This window comes from Glycine max, chromosome 5, assembly GCF_000004515.6.
Source record: "Glycine max cultivar Williams 82 chromosome 5, Glycine_max_v4.0, whole genome shotgun sequence".
Lineage (NCBI taxonomy): Eukaryota > Viridiplantae > Streptophyta > Magnoliopsida > Fabales > Fabaceae > Glycine > Glycine max.
In genome coordinates, this window is record NC_038241.2 from 25,042,954 (window position 1) to 25,059,466 (window position 16,513).

The window sequence follows — 16,513 nt, forward strand, 5'->3', positions numbered from 1 at the left end:
GAATCTAATTCAAAATTGATTAAAATATAAAGACCCGTAGAAGAATTGAACCAAGAAACAATAATGATTCATTATTTTAAGAATTAAGATAAAGGTTTAATCCATGCTCAATTAAGATAGAAAAAGGAGAGAAATAAGAAAAGAAAAAAAATTAAAAAAGAGAATATAATATATGTAGAATAAAAAGATAAAAATAAATAAATAAATAAAGTAAAAATAAAATAAAAGAAAAATGAGTATATATTTATATTTTTTTATTCTAATATTATATTCACACACAAAATATTCATTTGTAGAAGAGGAAATTACGAATTGGATGTGCTAATATATAATTTTTTTTCAAGGGAGTGTGACTCATTTTTTCGTGCTAAATAACACTTTTTTTTTCAAGAATAAGATGGATCGCTCATCAAATTGACTCTAGAGCAATAGTCAATAGATAAGTTAGACAATCTACGTTTGAAAGTTTTGACCAATAAGATGGCTTGGTTTTGTTATTGAAACTTCAAAACAGATTACTGGGATTTTTTTTTTTATCTCAATTCAAGTTACGAATTTTTTTTCTTTCAAAAACCTCGCCATACATGCTATGATAGACTATCATTTGAATTTAATTTTAGAATTTTATATTATCTCACTAACAAGAGGTGCTACGTTATTGTTACATTCACAACGATATTTTGATGGACAAAATATATATTCAAATTAGATCTTTTTTCCATAAAGGATATATGTGTGTGAGAGAGAAAAATTAATAAAAAAAGAAAATTTATAATTAGAGAGTTGTATGATCAATGTAATTGTTTATAGTTTTGTCTTTCTCTTTCTCTGCACCTTTAAGTTCGTGCATACTCTTCTCTTATTCTAAGACTGAAAATATTTTTATTTCATGTGGCAGTGTGCAGTGGGGCAAGAGAATTCTATAATAGTCTTGGCTGTCACCCGTGTTATCTTTTCTAATGCATGTACTGTTCACTATGATGACACTGGCATTAGATGAGATTAGCTTAGATAAGATGGGACGTCTCATCAGATTCAGATACTTCCCAACCAACACGGGGAATTAAAGATATACAATTTGGCTTGGAAGACCGACACACGTTAGATTTAGTTAACCAATAAAATTTAATCTGTGTAATAATAGGATGTTAATTAGGCTTTTTTAAGTTAATATGTATTTTATACTATGTAGAAATTAACTTATGTGTAAGAAGGACGAGAAGTTTTAAATCTAATTAAGTCTCAAAAATCGATAATTAATTTTATTGTTGATCCAAAGGATTAAAATTTATAAAAATATTTGATGGGAAAGTTAAAAATCCTACTAAAAATCAACTTTATGTTAAAATTGATTGGATTGGAGGATATATCAATGTGATTTTAGTTTTTTTTTATATAGTTTATACAATAAAAATAGAATCCTGATTTTTCTACCACTCCATAGTAACATGCTACAATTGCGCACTTGCCTACATGGCTTATTTAATTATTTTAATATTATCATTATTTTTTTAAAAAAAAGGGGAAAAAGGCTCAATTCTTTAAGTTTTTTTTGCAAAGGATATGATTTTCGCTAATAGAAATATGTTGAAATACTGGACTTAAAGTGTATCATCCAATGAATGTAAACCAGCTTGTTTAAAAGCAAAACAAGGACTATCATCCAATGTTAATTAACAGTTTTCACAAAGCTTCTCAAATACAGATTTCTTGTATGATAAATGTGTCACAAGGTAGCACAAGGGAATACTAATCAAATAGTTTTAAAAATAAATAGAAACACTTAAGTTTATATTAATTCATTCAAATAAAGTTATGTCTAGTTCTCCTTTAGAAACTAGTAAAGAGTTCTAGTAATCAAAACTTGATTATATCAAGTATTATGTCTTGCTCCTCCTGCCTACAACAATATTTTTTAGGCCATTTCTAGCACAACTCTTAGATTTTTCATAAATTTAAGAAATTCAAGTATTGTTTAAGATCAAGTCACTCCTTATTTTCATAAACAACAGATGTTTGAATGAATCACAAATTCAAATCACTCAATAGAGTGGATAAACACTTAAGCTTGAATACAATGAAACAACTTTGCTAAGCAAAGAATGAACAACTTAAGCACAAGAAAGTCTCGTCCAATAACTTGTCAGGAATATCACTTTGAAATCTCTTGCTCGTTTTCTCTTCATTTTCTTGCAATGAATATGAGAGCTTAAGTCACCTTTTACAGACTTTAGTGAAGAGATCTATTATGAGATTAGCGCTTGACTTGATATGATCGTTATCTCACAGCTGAAGGCATTGCCATGTGTTGTTTTCTTGTGGAGAGAGATAGCAACATGTGCTCCTTCCTCTGCAACACTAACGACTTGGAAGAATATCCTCCCAGATTTCTTCTATTCTCTTCTATTTTTTGTTCTTTCTTACTCGAAATTCAAATGTTAATAATTTAAAATAAGAGAGATAAAATGAATTTACTAAAGATGAGTTCGTGCACTTCCTTTTTTAGCTAACATGAATCTAGTACATGAGTGGATATCACTTAATATAAAATAGTTTGTGTAAGTGAATAGGTCCATTGAACACGAATAAAGAAACACAATGTAAATACAATGATTTTTACAACTGATTGGACACTTGTTTGGAATAGCGCGGAGGACGTTGAATATAATACTTTATAAAAAGAAGTCTCTGTGAGTGAATGAATGACAACCAATAAAGAGCAAATAATAGATGCTTGTTATCATATGTGCTCACATATAGTGAGTTCTGTTTGCTAAAGAATAAATCATTAGTTCATCAATAATTTATATCTTTGTAATCATCAAAATGCTATATATATGTTAGTCAAGGCAACACTTTATCCAGTACATATATAACATTTCTTGAAGGAAAAACGCTATCTATTTTTTTGGTTACATACAACGCTTGTTTGAAGAAGCGCTCTCTCTCTCTCTCTCTCTCTCTCTCTCTCTCTCTCTCTCTCTCTCTCTCTCTCTCTCTCTCTCTCTCTCTCTCTCTCTCTTCTCTCTCTCTCTCTCTCTCTCTCTCTCTCTCTCTCTCTCTCTCTCTCTCTCTCTCTCTCTCTCTCTCTATATATATATATATATATATATATATATATATATATATATATATATATATAATCTAATTTGGTTCATTTTCATCTTTGTAAACCCATGCACATGATCCAAGCCATCTATACACAAATAATCCAAGCTATATATCCAAAAAAAGTACAGAGTTATACAAACATAATCCAACATAGCAATCAAAGATGTTGCCAATGCAAACATCATTCTTAGTATACAAAAGGCATAATTTACTACTACAATAGGCAATTATGTAACAAAATTAAAAAGGTACACACACTATATATATATAATATAATATAATATAATATAAACCTAGCATATATATTACATTTTGAAGTATATATTAAGTTGTTTCCATTAACTCAATAGATTATGTTTGATACCAATTGTGCAACCTTCTCAACTTTTACCCTTAATTTGACAAAGTTGCTTCTTCCTCTCATAGGCCAATTGTGTTTTTTTTTTTTTTTTTTTTTTTTTCCATTCTCTTTCAAAGTTCATGTTAACAAAGCAATTAGAAACTACAAACAAGAGGGACGAATTCTAACAAGGGGACCAATCTAGCTAAAACCTTAATGACAGTTTGATTTAAAAAGAGAATAACGTATTAATGAAAATGATAAGAAATATTAGCAAGAAATATTCTACAAAGAGACAATATTCATTTTTCAAGTTTTTGAACTAAAAATTTATTCTCACAAAATTCACATATCAAGAAAGAGTTATAAAAGGAGGGAGAAAAAACAATAGTTAAATCATCAATTACTATTTACATAGAAATGTGTTCAAGTTATTCATATGTTAGAGCAACCATATGTGCAACTACTATATCGAAATACTTTATCCAATGTAATATGTAACATATCCTTAAACTCAAGTAATCTGTAATCTATATTTGGAAATGCAAATGGATTCTTATGCCACCACTCATGTGAAGCACTTTAATTAAAGTGTAAATGAATCACATGGTAACTTTTTGTGACCACATAAATCCCAAAGCATTGTTTTAAATTTTAATCAAGAAAAATCTTCCCACGTCATTTCTTTACAACAAATCGTATTTGAATCTCAAATGAGACATTAGTGCCAAAATTTCTATTGTATTACAGTAATATATATATTGACACACACACACAAATAAGTTGCTAAAATAAATTAGTTATGGAAAAAATTAAATATATTATTATGCTTTTTATAGTTCAATATATTGCTAATTCTTCGAAGAGTGCAAGGTGTAAATAACATCCTTAAAATTTAGAAAACTTTTATCATCCTTATACTTTTAGCATGGTTGCTTGATAAAATATAATCTTATTTGAATCATCGAGATATTTGATATAGTTGATTCATAAAGATGAGCATCCTAGAGAAAAAAATTAGTTTAGACAAGAATTGTAGGTTGCTTCAGGATCCAATTGGTAAATTTGAACTTTAGTTATGAAAGAAATGAAAAATGGAAAATTTAAATAGAGAACGGAAAATTAAATACATCTTAGGTCAACACCATGTAATAAAGAAATGCCCAAGAAAGAGCAAGTACAAGTACAAAATGGCAAAACTTGTTAAAAATATAGGTAGGGTGGATACAAAATTCTTAAAAGAATATGACACACATTATTATGTAATGTTGATAAGTTCAGACACAATTTCAATACCATCATCAACCTTTATGTCCACTATGACAATGTGTTTCTCTTTATCAAGGACAACCTACAGGAAAACAACATTTAGTTATAAAATAATTTAATCAAGAGAAACAATTTGATCTTTTAGACAAATTATTTTTCAAAATTATAACACTGAGCTACAATTTTTCTTAGGTATTTGCTCAGTGTTACACAACATTTAACATACTTATTTAGCATAAGCTTCAGAAATTTAAGCATCCAATTTAAGAAGGGTGAGAAACAACAAGGGACCCTAATGAAATTAAGAAAGCATGTAAAGATTTGCCCCCTTAGATTTTTGGCCACTTTTGCACTGCTCCACATACCATTCATCCCAGGCCATCTTCTGCACATCTTTCTCCATTTTTTTAAATTGCACCATCCACCATAGTCAACTACTTGCCTTTATTGCCTTTTTTTTTTCTTTCCTGCCTTTGAACTCAACTAACTTTCACTCTAAAGTATACTTATAAAAGCCCTTCCTCTTTTCCTGTATTACTATTACTATTATTACTTCTCCTTAAAACCCCATCCTTTCCCCATTCCAAATTAAATTCACATCGCATCTACAATATAGTATTAAGCTCAAAATTAAAACCCCATCCCAACCCGTAACAGATTTTCACAGCCACAAAATTCACATACAAAAAACCAAAAAAAACACGGGCCAAATTTAGAGGCACAAAAACCCTAATCAAATGAAGGAAAAAAATAACAGGAATACAAATCACAAGTTCATGGGGAGAAATGAACACCAACATTGTTCAAATTTAATAAACTAAAAAAAAGGTGAAACCTTACAAAAAAAATAAACACAGAACCCTTTCCCAGTGAGTGAAAACCAACGAAGGGCCAAGGATGACAATGGGGTAACGATGACGCGCGACGAGAGTGAGAGGAAGACGGATGGTGAGGCCATGAGAAATGAAACTAAGAGCACACAAGGCAAAGATCCTTCTCCCACTCTCCTTTAAGTTTGCTCTCTCTCTCCTTCCCTCTCCAAAGAGTTCCTCTTTCTCGACGGTGCTGCCCTCTTTCCCCTTCCTTCTGTTTCTTCGCTGACCCTATGTTATTTTAGAGAATTTGAAGGTCTTAATTTTTTTAATAAAACTCCCAGTAGGATCTACTGAATGGCTCAGCAAGCAACAATCAAAATAAACCGGGCGTTCGGTAATATGCTGGGGTTTAAGTATAATTTTCCATCAAAATATTGGATGCGTTGATATTCGTTTCTTTGCAAAATGAATACTGCATTTTTTTTTTTTTTTTTTTTTCTTTAAGTCAACATTGACAACTAGCCACTACATAGAGGCTATCTGGCCCCTTTTAATCTTTTACTTACATGAACTTGCAGAATTATCTGATGCTCCCATTCAGTCTTTTAAAATTTTAAAAAATTAAAACCCAATCTCAAACCGTGATCAACTTCTAATGGTCTAGGAACTCAAATATAAACGAGTTCATAACACTAGAATACCAAGTATTAAAGTAAGACATGAAAACTAACATTAATCAAAACTGATACTTCCCATTTATTAATGGAAAGAATAGACAACAAATGATTTCGATACACACGCCCAATAAATAATCTGCATGGTTCTTTTTTTTTTTCTACCATCAAAAGAAAACAAATACCGACCAAGCTTGGTTGATAGATACACCATTGCAAAAGGACAGTGTCCATCAAAGCCACATTACCATGCTAAATACCAGTCTCCTATATCCCTACCAGAACCTGCTACGGAATTTGTTGTAGCCAGCAAAAATCAATCTAAAAATCAACCTCCCAAGTAGAAGAAGCTTAATCAAAACTTTTATTTCTGCCAGACCAAAAATTAATAATAAAGCCTTCCTGAGTTTTTTTTTTTTTCAAATCCAGCTGATATTTCTTGCTCCTCATGATACTGTTGATGCCCCACTAATGGTCTGTTTAGCCACATATATTTGCTTTACCTTTGTTGAGGAAAAGTTTTTGTCTGAACCCAGAGATTGATTTCTACCTTGGTACCCTCTACGATGGGACCATTCACCCCCAGAATTATTCCTCTGAGAAATACCACCCCTCTGATAATTACCATGCCCTGAGGAATGGTCAAATTGTGAGGGCTGATTCTTGAAAGAAGAACTTGCATTCTGGTTATTACTACTATGGCTATTGCCATTCAGAACATCAACCTTCAAAGTATCTGTAATGGGGATCACAGATGGAGTCTTGTTGACAACACTCTGTGCTGAAGTCTTGGTAGGAGTTGAGTTTGAAGTGTCCCCTAACCCAAGTTCATCGGGCAATTGGTTGACATTCACATCAGTGGCTCTAGGAAAATTCCTATCGCCCTCAGAAGATGTTGAAGCTCGAGAACCGGTAAACCTTTTGGCATTTAATGGCTGATCAACAGAAGGGACATGGCTGAACTGAGAAGTCTGTATCCCTTCTTGTTGCTGCAATGGCATTGACAGAGGAAGTTGTGAATTAGGAACATGTGACCATCGAGCTTGTACCGACATCTCAGTAGAGGGCTGGCAAAAATTTTACACAAATGTTAATTACAGAAAAAAATCTACCACATTAGATAAACTACTACAAAAGCAAAGATCGATGACTTTTACTGTCTTTTTGGTACAAAGCTAAATTATAATATTGACAAATCCCAAACAACAACTATACTGACTACAGACATTGAACAATAAGCATTGAAGATTTTGTATGATTATTGCAGAAATCAACCACAAGACATATCAAAACTTTACCTGGAAAGGAGAAACATCAAACATTGCCACAGGAGAAGCCATTGGCATAAGTGGTGAACCAGGAGCAAGATGTTGAATTGGAGAAGGAATGTTAGCAGGATTCCTCTGTGAAGATGCCATATTCATACTGTTTATATCCCCCTCACCAGCCCCCGCAGCAGAAGATGTAGGAATGTGTTTCCAATCAGGCTGCTTTCCAGAGGGGATATAAGTGGTTCCCATGAAACTCAAGCCAACTTGACCAAATTGCCCAACAGGAGCAAAATGGTTATAAACAACCATGTGTGGTGGCCCCTGGACTCCTGGAATGCCTCCAGGAGGAGCAATAAAAGGCCCAGTGAACCCTGTCGGAGGTCCATAAAAAGATTCCACACCAGAATGGCACTGTTGCCAGCTCCCAATTGGCCTTGATGCAGATGTAGTACTTTTTTGAGGCTGTGACTGTGTTGTAGATGCAGACTCATCATGAGGTCCATAAGCAAAGACAGGACCACCCATCATAGGATTCATTTCATAGAAAGGAAAATGAGAAGGAGGGCCTGAAGGAAAATGAGGAGGGACAGAAGGAAAATGTGAAATCATTTGACCCGAAGAATTTTGTGTACTTGGTAAGGGAGGCCACAAGGAAATTGGCAGAGTCTCAACAGATAAGTCTGCTGGAAGAGATACGCTAAGAGGCTCCTCGGATCTAGATTGATTAGCTAATTGCTGCTCACAACCTACTCCTGCTCAAGTAACTAATATAGATAAATACAAAGTTCCAGAATACAAATTGGTGATGTCAAGAAAGAAAAACTATGTGTAACAAAGAGGAAGAAGATTCACCTGCTACTACCCTATCAATATCTGCAGCTACAAAACTTTTACCATCTGAAGCAGGGACAGAACAAGTACCCAATCCATTTCCAACAATCTCGTCACTACTAATGGCAGCAACAGCAACAGCTGAAGCAGCTGCTTCGGCTTCGGCTTCCGCATCACAATCTTCTAAGTGACCATGAGTTTCATTACCATGTTTCTCTTTATCAAAGAAAAGGCTGCAGTCATTGTCAGATCCAGTAAGATTGTGGGACATTTGCATGTCTGATCTAGATGATCGAGGTGGACCAATGCCATGAGACACAACACGGCTGTTGGATGGAAGAACAGTTGGAGATGTTACTGCCCCTGAATACAAAGTGCAATATCCTCCATCAGTAAGGCAACTGAAAATACAGAAATATTACCTCAAACTGCAAGAAAATTTCCTATCACTAAACAAATGAATAACTAAACAAATCCCAATGCAAAGTTTATTTGCTAACCAAACTGAATTTTCTCTCCAGCAAGCAAGGAATTAATTGGGCTGGAAGCAGATGAAAAGATTTTCTCCTTTGTCAAAATGGATGATGTTGGCAAACTGGGTTCATTAACAGCACCAGTCATATTGCCAACAGAAACCTGTGAATCAAACTGTTGAGGCTTCATAGCCTCATCAAGTTGTGTCTGTGTAAGTGCCATTACCTGCCATAAAATTTTGCTTTAGATTCTCTCAACAAAGGGGTTGTACAAATAAAAATATTCATGCATATGCCTGAATTCAAACTACTCATCTTTAAATTACACCAATTTGATTCCCATTCCCCAAACATCCCCCCTCTAAAAAAAATCAGAAATACTAAGTTGCTCCTAAGAAAACATTTCAGTTCCTCCAAAATAATTAGATAGGCAAAATTTGATTATGGGTTAACTCATCAGCGGAACTATGCTATGCATAGATTGCCATTGTTCTGTTACAGAGTGAGGGAGGAAAATTCAAACCTGTTGACTAATTTGCGCATTACCCCAAGAGCCCAGAGATGCCTGAACATTATCTAGAACCTTGTTCTTGCTTTCAAATATCACACCAGACCCAGGGTCCTTTTCACCACCAGAAACTGCTGGGAGACTTGTCTTATGTGACCTGTAATAGGAAAAAAATACATTATTTTTTTGTACAGTGATAGCCACCAAGAAATCTTACAAGACAGAAACTACCTGCTCATCTGTGATCTTAAATCGGGCTGGGCATCAATTTTCAAAGGAGGTGTGCCTATCGGAGGTAATGCTTGGGACAGTAAACTTGAATTAAATCCAGATGAGGCATCCATCTTAGTCATTCCCCGCACATCAGCAGCAACAAAATCGGCATGGATACTGTTTGCCACTTCAACTGCAGTTATGGATCCTTTGGTAGAATTGGCCACTGCCACAACACTTTGCGAACCGGAACGGGGTCTCCGTTGCGCCTAGCATTAAATAAAAAACAGTTAAGAAATATGCAATACATACAATTATGATATAAGGTTATATGTACAGACAAAAATTATAACCTTTGCAACCCGAGACTTGGCCTTGATTTCTTTCTCTCTCTGTTCTCGACGATCATTTAACATTTGCCTCTTTGACCTTACTTCTATAAAGTCATCTTCATCACTAGGAACTTCAATTCCAGGTTGCTCAAACACACGTATAATTCCACTTTGCAATGGAGCATCAACATCTTCCTCAGAACACAAATTCCTTTTGAGATTACTCTGTCCAGAATGTGAGAAGCCCTGAGTCTTTGCTGATTCTTTTCCATCAACTTTTTCACCTCTGCTTCCAGAATCCATTCCTTGTGAATTTTCTGTAGCTGACTCTACTGTCTGTTTTCCCAATTTATTGGCCATAGCCTTCCTATGTCCAGTCCTTCCAGATACACCTGCTCCCCTCCCATTGATATTTGACCTATTATCCAACCCAAACTGATCGGTCAAAACAGAACTAGTAGACTGCCTCTTTTCAGCACTTTCCCGAACTCGAAACTCAGTGCGCTGCATATTCCGGCGAGGCCTCCTCATAAATCCTCCAGAGTCTGGGCGATTAACCCTTGTAGCTGGACCTGATGATCTTGGGTTTGAATTTTTTACAGTAACGGCATATCTCTTTCCCCTGCCACAAAATTGTGTTTTTGACTCCATAAAATTCTCTTTTGAAACTGGATGAAGTGATGCATCTCTAGTGACAGGCTGAACTTCTGATTCTTTTGCACTGGATGAAATATTGCTGCTCTTACCAACTACATTTTGATTCCCCTTCTTATCCAATTGGAAACTAGAAGTCCTACTGCTATTATTAGGATCATGAGCAGCCTCAAATCGACCCTTTATTCCAGCAATATTTTCTGCATCTTCACTTGGCAGTGAACTTTGTGGTAAGTTTCTTGAATTACCTGGTTGGCTGTCAACAGAATGATGCCTGATCTCATTTTTCATAAAGGAATCAGAAGTTTCTGGAGCAGTTTGAACTGGCATTTGACCTCCAGGGTTATGACTGTAAGAGAAACTAGATGGTATATTAGGCTGAACAAATGACATGGATTGAGGACCCAGAGGCATTATAGCTTGTGATATGGGAGATGTATATCTTAGCTGGCCAAATTGAAACAAAGGAGGCTGCGATGGATGCATGTGTGAGAGGGGTGCACCAACCTGTGGATGCAGATGCAGTGGCATCTGTATAGAACCAATCTGTATGGCAGGTACGGGTGATGGTATCAAAGATGGACCAGAAAACAGACCAAATTGAAGCTTAATGGGTACCTCAGCTTGACTTGGAGCATTAGAAGATGAGTAGTGAGGGGCAACAGTAACTGGACTCGGTGTTGTACTATGTTGGGTCAACAGGCCATTAGATGCTTCCTCATTAACTAAACTCTCAGACACCACAGGGGAAAGAGAATTACTAGGCTGAATGACCAAATCTTGAGCAGGCTTCTCTGATTCCTGGAACACAGTGGAAGTGCTGTTAAGATTCACTTGAGAGGTATCATTAACAGGTTGGAGGGCCTTGCCATTATCACGTGCATTATCATAAGATACACATTCTTCTGAAGCCTGTGGTGCCATAAATGTCGTTTCTTCATCTTTCAATGTCCTTTCAAACTCTTCATTAGGCATCCCAACCTGTACACCCTCATCAAATCCTAATACAAGGTTATCCATCAAGTGGGGCAATCCTTTCTCCTGCAAATGCATATCTTCAAAATCTTGGTTGAGTTGAGCATGATCATCTCCTTCATGCACTTCATCTTCTTCCTGATAATCTTCATCTTCATCATATTCCTCTTGTTCCTGGAACTGCTCATTATTCTCAGTAGTCCATTCATCATCATCCCCACTAGAGACAGGACATGGAGTAACTACGTTCTCATTTCCAGCAGGTGTTGCAATGGATTCATTGTCTGGAGCTGTGAGGGGGCCATTTTTGCTTCCTTCAGAAGTCAATATTGTAGGAGAATCTCCAGAGTCATCCAAGTCATCTTCATCATATAGATGTGTTGGAGAACTTGGAGGGTTTGAAACAGAGAGTGAAGACTGAGAATCACACCTCGGCGTGATTTCCACTTTATGGTCCTCATTCTCTGTAGTCTCTTGCCGGGCATCCACTACTTCAGGTTGTCCACGGTTCCCATTGTCATAACCAGTTGGAAGGGTAGAGTCACTCCTGGTTGCCTGATTATAATGCATCTCATTTTCTAGGAAAGAAGAAGGGCCAGGGTGCTCATTTTCATTTTTGTAAGTTCTGTGAACAGAACCTAGTGAAGGAGGAGGAAGTACTCGAGGCTGCCTGACAGAATACCGTGACGACCTCCCCAAGGCATAGGGTCCCTCTGATTCAGAATTTGGATAAGTACGCTCAGGGAATGGAGGACATGGATTGCCACGGGAATGACCCTGCGTTCTACCATCACCAAATCTTTCAAAATAATTTTCATGAAAATCAGAATCAATCTCTGTATTTCTGCTAAGATGATCTCCATCTGCTGATTGGTTCCACCTCTGTGGTTTTACATGAGCATATTCATCTAAATGAGGCTCTGAAATTTCTCCTTTATGATAAGGCCTTGAAGACACAAATCCAGCACCAGCATTATAGTCTTTCCTCATAAATGGCTTTCCACCAATTGATAAATCTCTTCGGGGACTGTTGTGACTATTATCCTGGTCTTGTGGATAAAATGCTGAGCTGTTCCAATTCTCATATCCATCTCTTCTCCATGAATTAACTGGTTTTCCTCGATCCACAAAGGTGGAAGATAAATCTCTAGAGAAGTGAGACCTAGAGCCCATCTCCAATGCCCTATTCACACTTGACGAATCAGAAGATGCTGAAGTCAATATCCTGTCAACCATTCTTTCACTATCCTCCCAGTCACCCACATCTGTAGCCCTTGATGCTTCTTTTTCATTCAATATTGCAGGCATTTTCTCATCCACAACAACTGGAGCATTACTGCCACTTTTGGATACCTCAGCCTGCCTTCTAGCAATCCTTTGCTCCAATTCCAAAAGCTTTTGCTTAGCAGCTTGTTTCCTCCTCTCTTCTTCTAAAACGATCCTCTGTTTCTCTTCTTCCCTAGCTAACCTCTGTTCTTCAGCCTTCCGCAAAGCTTCAATCCTCTCTTGCTCAGCTCTCCATGCTGCCTCTCTTGCTTCTTCTTCCAATCTCCTCTGCCTCTCTTCCTGTTCTCTAGCCTGCCTTAATCTTTCCTCCTCTTCTCTGCGAGCCAACTCCAATGCCCTTTCTTGCTCCTCAATGATTCGCTGTCGCTCCTGTTCTTGCATCCTCTGAACCCTTTCAAGCTCTGCCTCAAAGGATTCTCTCACAGGATCATGGAAATCAGTTTGCTTCAGCACATCCTTCTTTTTCTTGACCACCCCAACAAGACCACCCAACAAATCCCTCCCATCAAAACCAGAACCTCCAAAATCTTTCATAAACGGATCCTCCAAGAAACCTTTTTCACTCTTTGGCAAGGCCCACTTCTCTCTACCAAAATTAAGCAGAGGATCATTAACAGGCAGCCCCTTACCACCCATCAAAAAAGCTGTTCTGGACACCGAGCTCTGGACAGAATCAGCTCTACTCCTGTTGAGTTGATCATGATTCCGATCACCATATGGTTCTACCACATTATTCCAAGGCTGCTGTTTCCCACCCTGACCATCCCTCTTTCCAGCATCTTCATCTCTAAATGGTGACGGAACATACTTGTTACTATCCTTCCCCACATCCCTACTCCCACTCGACGGCCTCACACCAACACCAACACCATTTCTCTCATTTCCAGCATCCTTGGGAAAGGACAAATTCGAACTCCTCCAAGAATTCCCCTCCGGCCCCATTCTATCATAAGCCTCCACTTCACTGTTCATAACCTTTCCAACTTCATTGCCCCTCAATTGTCCCCTCTGGTCATGCTTATGAGGCAAACCACCAACCCTAGGCATATCAACATCCCAAAAAGCCTCCCCCCGAAAACCATGATCCCTGCCCTCCCTGCTCAAACTGTAACCAGTGTCACGCTCATCATCGGCCCAATCCGACCGTGGGTTCAACCGAACCAGCGGCAGAGGACCAGGGAAATACTCCTCCTGCTTCCTCCCAAGACCACCCCCATACTTCGGGTGCACCACCCGCGAACCGCGACCACCATCACCACCACCAACCACATTCACTCTGCGAGGAACACTAAACTGATCAGTAACCAAAGAACCCTCCTTCTCCTCCACAAACACATTCTCATCACCCAGAGAATGTTTCTGCTTCTGATTCAGATTCTGATTCTGAATCGAATTCTGATTCTCCTGTATCTTCTGATTTGGGCCAGGCCCAGGCGCCAAGGTGGCACGCAGAGATGGAAAATCCTCTCCTCTCAAAACGGCAGACGAAACCGGCACAGCAGCCGCAGCAGCGGCCGGTTTAACGACTGGCCGCGACACATCCTCTGCGATGGGCTTGGTCCAGCCCAAACCGGAGGAGCTGGGCCTGGCCCCGGTTCCGGAACCACCCGGGCCGGCGGGCCCACCTCCCGATCCCAGCGAATCGAACCGCTCATGCTCTTTCCGCAGCGAAGGAAGGTTCAAGGGGGGCGGAACGGAAAGCTTGGGCCCGGCCTTGTGCGAGCTGCGGGGCCGCGACGACGACGGAGCTGCGGCGGCTCCGGCGGCAGGGCGCGGCGTCCGGGCGGATCCGAAGGCGGAGGAATGCTGGCCATAGGACTTGTTCAGATTCACTGAGACGTATTTGGTGCCGGAATTGGCCGCCATCGCAATCGCGAACCAAGTGTGAATCGCCAAAGCATGAAAACCCTAACTTTATGCGATTTTTTCCTCCGCTGACTTTTGATCCTGATTCACGGATTGTTGAATTCCAACCCTAACCCTAACCCAGTGATCTAAACGACAGGGTTGGGTGCAACTGCGATCGAAAGACGGAAGACTGGGATCTGGGGCGATGGTTATTAATTTTTTGTGTTTTGTTTTTAATTTGGGTTTGAAAGGGAAAGGGAGGAGTGTGGGATAAGAGGATCACCTTCGGGGGCGCAGGAGAGCGCGGCGCTGGTTAAGAGTGCGACCAATAGGAGAAGCCCTACTAGTCTAAGCGGCGAGAGAGAGAGAAATGAAATAAACGTAAAGAGGAAGTTCGAGTTAACCTTAACAATGTGAGAGCGAGCTCCAGCGAGGAAGCCAAACCAAGATTTTTTTTTTTTGAAATAAATAATTTTTTTTTGTCCTTGTGAATGTTTGAATTGATTCCGAAAGACAAATATTCAAATTTTAATAAGTAAAAAAAATGTAATAAATTTATTTATTTTATTTATTATCGTTAATGAAAAAACATACGTAACTAATATATTCATAGACGAATTTTCTCAAAAATATAATTTAATCTTTATCTTTCTTCTTTTTTTTAATCACTACAAGCATAATATTGCAATAAGCACTAAAAAATTAGGAAAGCAAACATAAATTAGTGATCAATAAGCATTATTGTCATAATAATAAGTATAATATTGATCGATAAGCATAATATGTCTATTACTTTGAAATTACAACAACATTAGATAGTGACAAAATCAAGTTGGATATCATTTTTTTAAGGATTAACTCAATGACTGTACATTTTTGTTTGAGTCTCAAATTTTGAGTATGATACTATCACATTAGAAATTTCATAGCAATATAATATTCCATCCCAGATGGTAATATCTCTTATCCTATTCCTAGAATAGAATGTATATTGTCATTTCTTTCCAAAAGATAATAATCAACTCTTACAATAATAAAGAAATATGTAATCTCTTATATCTATGGATTTAATTCTCAAACACCATGTCTTAATAACAATCTTCACATTCATACCTTGACAAGTATTACAATATGATAATTATCAATTAATAACATTACACAATATCACACCGGTATATAAATAAGTATATATACATATATAATTAAATAGTATTTATAATATGAAAACAATACACACCAATGAGGACCTAGAATCCGTGGTTAACTAATGTATTCATAACTATGTACATATAACGAATTCAACATATACATATATTAGTAATGTATATATTAGACACAAACATGAATGAGAAAGCCTCTCAATCAATTTCTCACAAGATCTCACAATAATATTATGATATTTAATTTTTTTTAACCACACAAGGATCAATTCATGGAAGAATCAATGTATCAATTATCAATTTATAACTAGTAAATTTTAGAAGACGTTTTTCCAAAACAATTTACCATGAAAGTTTAGAAAAAAAGGTTATTTTACTCACCTCTTGTAAATCTCCCTAAGCCTCTAGATGTTCCCACAACATATCTCTATAATCATGCCATGTCCCCTTTCTATGTGTCCTCTTGTTTCTCAATTTCTCTCTCTCTCATTTTTTTCTTTTGTGAACATCCTCTAATTCCAACCTTTATTTATACTAATTCATAATAACTTAATCATCTAATTATTTGACTAGATCTTATCTTTTTATCTAAGATTAAATCTGCCATAATAATAAATAGAAGAAACAGTCTTTCAGCAAGATTTACTGATTATGAAGATATACAAAATCCCCCACAAGAGAAAATGGAACCCTCTAGAATGACCATGATGAACTTATGGCATTGTTCATATTTTGAATCATACATTCCTTAC

The 16,513-nt window shown here is 37.0% G+C and overlaps 1 protein-coding gene across 2 annotated transcripts; it reads right to left on the reverse strand.

Annotated features, from left to right (window-relative positions):
* Nucleotides 1-6,267: 6,267 nt before the first annotated feature.
* Nucleotides 6,268-15,041, reverse strand: LOC100811678 (uncharacterized). 2 transcript variants are annotated; one of them, XM_006579834.4, is made up of 7 exons: nucleotides 9,859-15,041; nucleotides 9,524-9,774; nucleotides 9,308-9,449; nucleotides 8,812-9,010; nucleotides 8,333-8,674; nucleotides 7,508-8,226; nucleotides 6,268-7,276 (listed from the first exon to the last, which is right to left on the reverse strand). In XM_006579834.4, exons 1-7 carry the CDS (start codon nucleotides 14,617-14,619, stop codon nucleotides 6,656-6,658), a joined length of 7,035 nt encoding a protein of 2,344 aa, XP_006579897.1. In that variant the 5' UTR covers nucleotides 14,620-15,041; the 3' UTR covers nucleotides 6,268-6,655. The 2 variants fall into 2 exon arrangements, with proteins under 2 accessions (XP_006579897.1, XP_006579896.1); XM_006579833.4 differs by having other exon boundaries at nucleotides 7,508-8,232; nucleotides 9,859-15,040.
* Nucleotides 15,042-16,513: the final 1,472 nt, after the last annotated feature.

Bases quoted from the DNA above. Each gene is read 5' to 3' on its own strand.
- LOC100811678 (XM_006579833.4), bottom strand. From the start codon at position 14,619: ATGGCGGCCAATTCCGGCACCAAATACGTCTCAGTGAATCTGAACAAG. The intron at 9,011-9,307 runs GTTTGAATTTTC...ATTTTATGGCAG, and splicing joins ATGCGCAAATTAGTCAACAG to GTAATGGCACTTACACAGAC. The intron at 8,233-8,332 runs GTGAATCTTCTT...TTACTTGAGCAG, and splicing joins TATTGATAGGGTAGTAGCAG to GAGTAGGTTGTGAGCAGCAA.